Below are 9,175 nucleotides of genomic sequence, written 5' to 3' on the forward strand. Positions count from 1 at the left end.
AGCCACAGGATTCAAAGATATCAAAAGTAAATACAACTAAGTTTGAGGATTTCTAAAGCTGGCACCAGGTCAGGCTGCTGTATTTGGGAGAGGCCTATCTTCGTCCTTTTTCTTTTCCCAACTATTTCAAAATCTGGACTCCCAAGGGAACCTAGAATGAACTTAAATGGCTCAGGCCTTCCCTGCCTCCTTTATCCAGTTGGTGACATCTTGGTGCATGCAATGAGACCAGAGGCCTCCCCATATATTGTGCACATCTTAGCCTGGCTCTCCCTACTTTGCTGCTGCATCACATCCCAAAACTCCTGTTGCGCATCCTTCCTCTTTCCAATTAGTGCAACACTGCAAGTTCTATGTGCTGTTGGGTTTCCTAGTTGGTGGATAAATTGACATGTCCCTGGGTCACAGGAGGAACAATTTTTTTCTCTTTCTTTTTTTAGCCTTTCAGCTTTGTATTTTAAAAAATCCCCAAAGCCCTCACGACCTTGCCATCTCCTTTTGTAATGATCCATCTAGTTCTGAGCCCAGGCACAAAATGCTGTTGCTTTGACTCAGGATACAGGTCTAGGCTTTAAAGTTGCATTTCTGAGCGCTCTCTCTCTTTCTCTTTCTCTCTCTCTCTCTCTCTCTCTCTCTGTGTGTGTGTGTTGGCACTTTCTGTGGGAAAACCCATATTTTACTGCTGAATCAGAAGAAACAACAACCAGGTTTTCTGTGAATTGCCATTTGCTGTGATTCAGCAGTAAAACACAGGTTTTCCCAGAGACAACAAAACTGCTCTGACACAAAGCTCTCACAGGCCTGTGCCTGGAAAGCATGGTGCAAAAGAAAGTCTGGACGAGCTCCAATACCCTTGACATGAAGGATCCTTTCTTTTTGGTGGGGGCGGACCTCCTTTCTATTTAATATGCTGGAAAATAGATTTATTTATTTACTTGTCAGAATTAGAAGCTTCATCCTTATATCCCCACAAGAGTCTGAATAAATTCTGCCATTTCAGGAATGGTCTAAATGCTCTCCATCATGAGGATTCGCTCTTGTAAAAATGATCATCTTCAGGCAACCAATGCTAACTAAACAAGGATCCTTCTGGTTGCTCTGACAAACCAAATTCGATATGTCTAATTCCCCAGCGTTAATTCTCAATTTACAGTATTCATTTCAGGTGCACATGATAACATAATGTTTCCAAGTGAAACAAAACAAAAATCAATAGGAGAGTCCAGGATTCTTTCCTCCCAGTCACAACATGGTTTCTTAAATAGTGTCGCTTATTCCAGGAATTCTCAACCTTTTAAGCTGGGTGTGACTGGGGACCTCAGCACATTCTCTGTACGGCTGTTTCTGGCAATGAAGGCAACTGAGAAAACTCATTTCAACAAAATATTGGCAAGAAAGAGGACTCTCAAACAGCCTTGCAAGTGACCCCAGGAAGGTCAAGACCCCACAGGCTGAGAGGTGCACTACGTTATAGGAAGGATCCATTGTCCACCACTGATGAACGGCGCATATGACATCATCAGCAAGGGACATGCAGGCTCACCGCAAGGAGGGAAGATAGTGACTGTATCTAGCTGCTCTTGCAAGAACCTGAAAATAAGGGGGGATATAAACTAAAACAGAAAGATGTTCTGAGGAATGGCTTCAGATATTGTACTTGGATACTTCCTTTTATTCTTAATATTTTTATTTATTAAATTTCTATACCGCCCTTCCTCTAACAATCACAGGGTGGTTTGCAATATACAAACACAAAAATATGAAACATAGGGGCAAAAACAGTACACTCCAGTTTCAAATGCCACAAAGCCAATTTTCCCACCTCTCCTTAAATACAAGTTAATTTTTACCACTAATGAAGCAAACATTTTGACTGAAGATTTTGTGGCTCTAAACAGGCAATCAAAATCCCCAGCAGTCAGATTTGGCTCCCGGCATTATTTTTATTTTTTATGTAATTTTATTTTAATTTTTATCCCAGGGATGGAGAAAACACAGACCCTTGGGACTTTCTCCAGGCCACAAATCCTCTTGAACCAAGCCCCTCACCAGCCTTCCTTGAGTGCTTCTGCCTGTCTGGAATATGTCCTTGAACGCTGAGAAATCCTATTGCTTGTCTGGATGGAGGGCAGTGAGGGATGTGGCGTACTGTACAAATATAAAAGCCATTGCTCTGCCCCATTTAGTCTCTGTTCCAACTCATCAAAGCCCATTGTTCTGTTGTGACACACGCAGAGCAGTGGCAAAGCCTTCTCTCATGTCTAGGATGTTGTTGTTGTTTTGCTTGGTTTGTGGCAGGGGGGCAGTAGAGCCATGGAGCTTTTTGTAATTGAGGCTGAAAGTGAGGATGGGGGACAAGAGCTTCCAGGCCTGATTTTTGTTTGCCCCCAACAAAGAAATCCCAAGAATGTTTTTGCACTGCAAAAAAAAAGTGAGGAATTTCTCTGTGCCCCCCTACTGTTTCAAGGCGGCTTCCTACCGCTTCAAAGGAAGAAAGGAGTCTCTGTTATTGCTCTTCCAACTACAGAATCATCAAACGGCATGAAGGGAAGCAAAAAATACCCACCCATGTTATGCTGACTGCCTTTTCACTAACACAGAAAAGAATGGTTAAATGGGGGGAATCATTCAAACATGTAATCCTCCACACGCATTTTACAGCTCTAGGAAGACTGCACTGTGGACTTTTGCTGAACATGCAGATGGGCTCATGGGCGTAGTCATGGGGGGGCGCAGGGGGCAGCTGCCCCTCCAATTCAAGTAAAACAATAGAAATGCTTAACTCACTGACGAATCATGTGGGATCTGCCCCCCCCCCCAAAGTCCTGGCTACACAACACACACAAAACCCATTTCAGGACTAGGTACTGGATAAAAAGCTTGCATCTCCCCAAGCAGTTTCTCACACACTTCAGTAGACAGAGCCCCTGCTCAGAATTGTAGAGTTGGAAGGGGCCACGTGGATTCAACCCACATTGCTATGTGAAAAGGTAAAGGGTCCCCTGACCGTTAAGTCCAGTCGCAGACGACTCTGGGGTTGCGGCGCTCATCTCGCTCTATAGACCGAGGGAGCCAGCATTTGTGCACAGACAGCTTCCAGGTCATGTGGCCAGCATGAATAAGCTGCTTTTGGCAAACCAGAGCAGCGCACGGAAACACTGTTTACCTTCCCGCCAGAGCGGTACCTATTTATCTACTTGCACTTTATATGTGCTTTCGAACTGCTAGGTTGGCAGGAGCTGGGACTGAGCAACGGGAGCTGACCCCATTGCAGGGATTCGAACCACTAACCTTCTGATCGGCAAGCCCTAGGCTCTGTGGTTTAGATCACAGCACCAATTACTGTTGTTGTGAAGATCACTTTGCTTACCTACAGCTTTACACAGAATTGTCACAAACTGCAATTTTTTTGCCATTTGGACACACAAGTTTACAAATTTTCTCTCTCTCTCTCTATATATATATATACACACATATATGGAATTATCCTTTTAAGTGCAAGCTTGTTGATGTTTATTGCAATTTTAATTTTATTGTGTTTTCATATGCTGTAATCCACCCTGGAACCTTCAGATGAAAGGAGGGTAATATAATAAAATGTCAACAATAAGACACACAAACACAACACCAGTCAACTGAGGATAACACTTCATGTATCTGGTAATGCAGACTCTCGCTAGTACATGAAAAGTAATGCCCTAATAAATATGTTACAATGAAATCCTATACATGTCTACTCAAAGGGAAAGGGTTATTGAGTACAGTGGGACTTATCCCAAGCAAGCTTATATAGGATTTCAGCTTTAGGAATTAACTTCAGAGTACGGTACTTTTAGTCTTGAAGTTGTCGCATGCCTCTGTTGTTGAAAGGTAGTTTTTGGCCACTAAGGAAAAGGGCAGAACATGTATTATCATCATTTATTTCCCAAGTCACTTTTTTTTTGGTATATGTTTATGCAACCGTGAGTCATTTAATTGTCAAAATAAGAAAGTAAATTGGTCCTTCTAGGCAAGTGGTGTGTGTGTGTGTGTGTGTGTGTTGTGCTGTGCTGTGCGAGTCTCAGAACCTGTCCTACTACTGCATCTTGAGTATCTTCCAAATTAAAGGCAAGGAAACCAGACCAACTCACTGCTTAACAGCACACACAAGTTCTGTCATGAAAGGAAGACACCAGACTAGAAATGAAATACAGGCTGCTCCAAGGCCCACATTTTCAGAACCCCTTTTGACTTCAATGAGCAAGCGATGGAGGAATCAGCTTGAAGACTCAGGTCTTACACTTCCTGTTATAAGCATGTGTTCTGACCACAAGGCTGGTCCATCACCATATTTCATGATGTGCTCTCATATATTTATTTATTTATTATTTATTATTTATTATTATCATTATTATTATTAATACCAAAGATCCCATGGCAGTTCACAGCATAAAAATACATAATAAGAACAAGAAAAAATCCAACCTATAACTCCCCACCACCACCACCCCAAAAAAAAAAAAAACATTTTAAAGGCCATAGACTGTTTATCGGCCAAAGACCTGCTTGAAGAGGAACATTTTTGCTGTATAATAAAGGTGCCAGATGAGCCTCCCATAGGAGAGCATTCCACAAATGAGGAGGTGGTCCTTGAGCAGTTCAAGGCTTTATCAGTCAAAACCAACACTGTGAATTGGACCAGGAAGCTAATTTACAGTCACTGCTGTCAGGCCAGGATCGGTGTAATATTCACACACCATCTTGCCCCAGTGAGCAACCTGGCTGCTGAATTCTGCACCAGGTGAAGTTTCCGAACTGTCTTCAGAGGCAGCCCCACATCTAACACATTGCAGTAATCTAACCTAGAGGTTATCAGAGCATACACGACTGAGGTTAGGCTATCCAGACAGGGGCACAGCTGGGCCACCAGCCAAAGTTGATGGAAGGCACTCCACGCCATTGAGGCTGCCTGAGCCTCAAGCGACAGCAAAGGATCCAGGAGGACCCCCAAGCTATGTACCCACTCCTTCAGAGAGAGTGTAACCCCATCAATAGCAGGCAACCTCCCATCCATACAGTCAAGGGAACCAGCCACTAACAGTGCCTCAGTTGGCTCTCATCCAGTCCATTACCGAGGCAAGGCAATGTTCCAACACATCCACTGCCACAGCTGCAGATGTAAAGGAGAGGTAGATCTGTGTGTCATCAGCAGATTGCTGACCATGTGCTCCAAAACTCCAGATAACCCCACTCAGAGGTCTCATGTTGATAGGGGATAAATTGAGCAGAGCTTTTTTTTTTGGCCCAGAACTCACCAGAATTCAGTTCCGGCATCTCTCAGTTGAGTGTCATAGTGTTCATAGTGAGTTCCGGCACCTCTTTTTCTAGCAAAACAGCACTGGCCCTGAGGAACCACACAATGGGGGTTCCACAGGGCCAAAAAATGTTCCCCAAGCATCACCCTCTGGAAACGGCCATCCAAGTGGGACCAGAACCACAGCAAAGTGGTGCCACCCACTCAAACTCGGACAGCCACTCCAGAAGGAAACCATGGGCAATGGTATTGAAAGCCAGTAAGAGGTCAAGTAGAATTAACAAGGATACATTTCTCCTGTCTTTCTCCTAACAAGAGCTCATCATACAGGGCAACCAAAGCAGTTTCAGTGCCAAAACCGGGCCTAAGCCCCAACTGAAATGAATCTAGAAAATCATTTTCCTCCAAGAGTGCCTGGATCTCATCTGTGACCACCCACTCAAGAACCTTGCTCAAGAAGGGGGGATTAGCAACTGATGGGTAGTTACTTAGATTTTCTGAGAGCAGGGAGGGATTCTTAAGGAGTGGTTTTTACCACTGCCTCTTTCCAGCAGGCAGGGGCCACCCTAGTTATTGATGCCCTCCAGTCTACGCATGTACACACTGGTACAGCAAGTAAGATCTAGGTAGTTGTTTTTCACACAATCTGTTACCTAAAGACACATAAGGAGATGACTCACTGGACCTGGTGACATTTTACCCTTTGGGGGGGGGGACTTGCCCACACCCTGCAAAATATTGCAATTTATTAAAGAGCTACTACTGTACATGTTTTCCTGCAACTAGTTTGCATTGCCTCTCCTCCATCCTTCAGATACTTTTTATCATCTCTCCTCCATCCTTCAGACACTTTTTATCATCTAGCTGCCAATCTACAAAGGAGAAAAATGTTTGGAAAATGTTGACACATTAGGTCAAGAAGTTTAATGCAAAAACCTCATGGTTAACTAAATTTCTAAGAGAAGAACAACAAAACTGACCAAAGCCCAGCATCTAACTCCTGATTTATTCGTTTCACTCAAAAGAGAGGCAGGTTGAAGGCCATATCTCTTAGCTCGGCTTATTCACAGAAGCTTAAACAACTCTCATTTGGACCAGTTCCTTTTGGAGCACATGCTTCCTTGAGGGACTAGCACTGCCCAGACGGAAATCACATGTTCATGTTTGAACCTGCCCAACATGCTTGCACGCTGAAAAAAACAATTCCTCCCTTGTTTCCAAAACCCAGTAATTCAGATCCCTGGCTCATCCGCACCTAGCACTGTACACCCGGTATTCTCCTGTGCAAAAAAAAAAGGCAACACTGTGCAAACTTTCAAGGACGCCCCCCTCCTCCCCACACATGGTTCGGGTGCCCACCTCCAGCACCCCGCCCACCGGATCGGCAGAGAGATCGCCTGCGTTTCCAGACTTGGGCAGCTCCTCCTTCCAAAATGGCCCCGATCCTGGGAAGGGATTACTCGGGAGCAAGTCCTACTGGGCTGCAGTGGGCCTTTTTACTCCCAAGTTCAGTGTGGCCCAGGATTGCAAGCCTGAAACTCTGGCAACCAATTCGGGGCGGGGGGGGTGAAGCCTTGCCCTCTCTGCACGCACCTTTCTGTGGATTCCGATCTCCCCATAAATGGGTGGGTTGTAGTGGGTGGGGAGGCGGAAGAGTGTGTGTGTGTGTGTGTGTGTGTGTGTGTGTATTTAGTGGGTGCGGGGGAGGATTGCGCGGCTCTCTCCCCCGCCCCGCGCGCCCCTCCCGCCCCCAGCCAGGCCGAGCAAGTAATACTCACCATATTACAAATGGAGGCGATGTTTCTGACAGTCATGAGTCTAAAGGTTGCAGTGATCCCGCACCGCCATCTTTATGAGGTGAAAACCGGAATGGTCATGGCTGGGGAGGATCGGGAAGAGGCCGGGAGGAGCAGGGAGAGGAGGCGGCGGAGGGGGGGGGAGTGGAGAGAAACGGAAGCTCTGCCGAGGCGGGGGGGAGGGAGAGAGAGAGAGAGAGAGAGAGAGAGAGAGAGAGAGAGATCGGCTGCTCCGCCTCGGGGCTCTGCAGGATCGGAGGCAGAGGGCACCCACCCACCCCCTTTCCCTGCTCCTCTGCCGGCTAATTCCGCCGCTCCCAGACCCGTCCAGGAACCGCCGGGGGTGACCGGGGTCTCCCTCTCTCAGCAGCAGCAGCAGCGGCGCGGCATTTCTGGGGGCGATCGGCTTCTCTCGTGGGCGCGCAGCCGCCACCAGGCGAGCGCGGATCAGCGGCGCTGGTTTCCAGCAGCTGGGACAGGCGCGATCTCAATCCCCCCGCTTTCCTTCCTCCTCCTCCTCCTCCTCTTCCTCCTCCTCCGCCTCCTCCCCCCGCAGCGGGTGCTGTTGCGCCTCTTCCCTTCTCTCCATTGCAACGCAGCGCCCGGCGGTCAACTTTGACAGCGGCCGGGGAAGGGGAGGTCAGGGCCGGGTGAGTGGCGTCGCCACCAGCCAACCGCCCCGGGAAGGGGGCGCGCCGAGCAGCCAATGCCAGAGAGGCGGGAGGCGGGTTCCGCCAGCTACGGGTCAAAGGGGCACCAAGGGGTTGGGTGTTTCTCCCATCCCCACGTTCAAAGAGTAAGGGATCTCGCCCCTTTTTCCTCTCTTTTTTCCACGTTTTAGGACGCCAGGGCAAGATGCCGGCTTCAGATCCTGCAGGAGCAGCACTCAGAAGGGCGACACTTGAGCACACGCGTGCATTAAGTGATAGGGAACACTTGATGCACGCGCGCGTGGGGAAACGTCGCCGTTTCGAGGGCTGGGAGAGATTTCCTCTCCGCTGGAAGCTGCGCATCCCTCGCGCCGCCTCGGATGCAATTGCTTTCCCAGGCGAATCAGTTCTCACATCCTTGGTGCAGCCAGTCAACTGTGCAGTGATCAAGTGCAGAGAGGGACCCAGTGAGGCATGTGTGCATGTCTTGTAAAGCAGACGTTTGCTTCTGGAGAAAGAAACATCATCTCCCCCGCTGACAAGGACAAGGGGGAAATGTTACTGATCCTGCTCTTCCACCACCAGTATCAAGAGACATATATAACCAAGGCCACGCAGGAGGAGAGGTGCCCAGTGCGTTTTTAAGAATGCAAGAGATCTGTGGCCTGCTGGTTCTTGGGCAGCATTCTGTTCCCAGAACCCACAAGCAAGACATGAGTGAAATAGCACCCTCCTTCTTAAAGAATGGTAAAGAAAATGTCTTGTTTGCAGTCTGAGAGTTGAATCTTTCCCAGTGCTCTTGGGGGGGGGGGCATTACTCAAGGGTTCACAGGACCAGCTCCTTTCCTCCCTCCAAATGTTAAAAAGTACAGTGGTACCTCTGATTACGTACTTAATTTGTTCCGGAGGTCCGTTCTTAACCTGAAAGCGCCGCTGCTGTGCAATTTCTGTTCTCATCCTGAAGCAAAGTTCTTAACCTGAGGTAATATTTCAGTGGTTACATTCGCTTCAGGTTACAGACTCCCCTAACCCAGAAATAGTACCTCGGGTTAAGAACTTTGCTTCAGGATGAGAACAGAAATTGTGCTCCGGTGGCAGCTGGAGGGCCCATTAGCTAAAGTGGTGCTTCAGGTTAAGAACAGTTTCAGGTTAAGAACAGACCTCCGGAACGAATTAAGTACGTAACCAAACTCAGCCCTCCAGAAGTTTTTGGACTACAACTCCCATCATCCCTATCTAACAGGACCAGTGATCAGGAATGATGGGAATTGTCCCAAAACATCTGGATGGCCGAGTTTGGGGATGCCTGCTGTGAGAGCTTCAAGGTGAGTACTGGCACCTTAAAAAAAAAAAAAGCACTGATCTTACCAGCTTTTAACACTGGAAACTGGTCAATATCGTCCAGGCTTAAGACACACAGGGCACGCTGCGTGATG

At 47.4% G+C, this 9,175-nt stretch overlaps 1 protein-coding gene across 1 annotated transcript in view; it reads right to left on the reverse strand.

Annotated features, from left to right (window-relative positions):
- Positions 1-7,760, reverse strand: part of USP46 (ubiquitin specific peptidase 46) — a 30,577-nt gene extending 22,817 nt beyond the window's left edge. Inside the window, exon 1 of the mRNA XM_082238267.1 lies at positions 7,072-7,760. Coding sequence (XP_082094393.1) covers positions 7,072-7,107 — 36 coding nt within the window. The 5' untranslated portion in view covers positions 7,108-7,760. The remainder of the gene's footprint in view (positions 1-7,071) is intronic.
- Positions 7,761-9,175: the final 1,415 nt, after the last annotated feature.

Source organism: Podarcis vaucheri (genome assembly GCF_965113315.1).
Source record: "Podarcis vaucheri genome assembly, chromosome: 9".
NCBI classification, from domain to species: Eukaryota; Metazoa; Chordata; class Lepidosauria; order Squamata; family Lacertidae; genus Podarcis; species Podarcis vaucheri.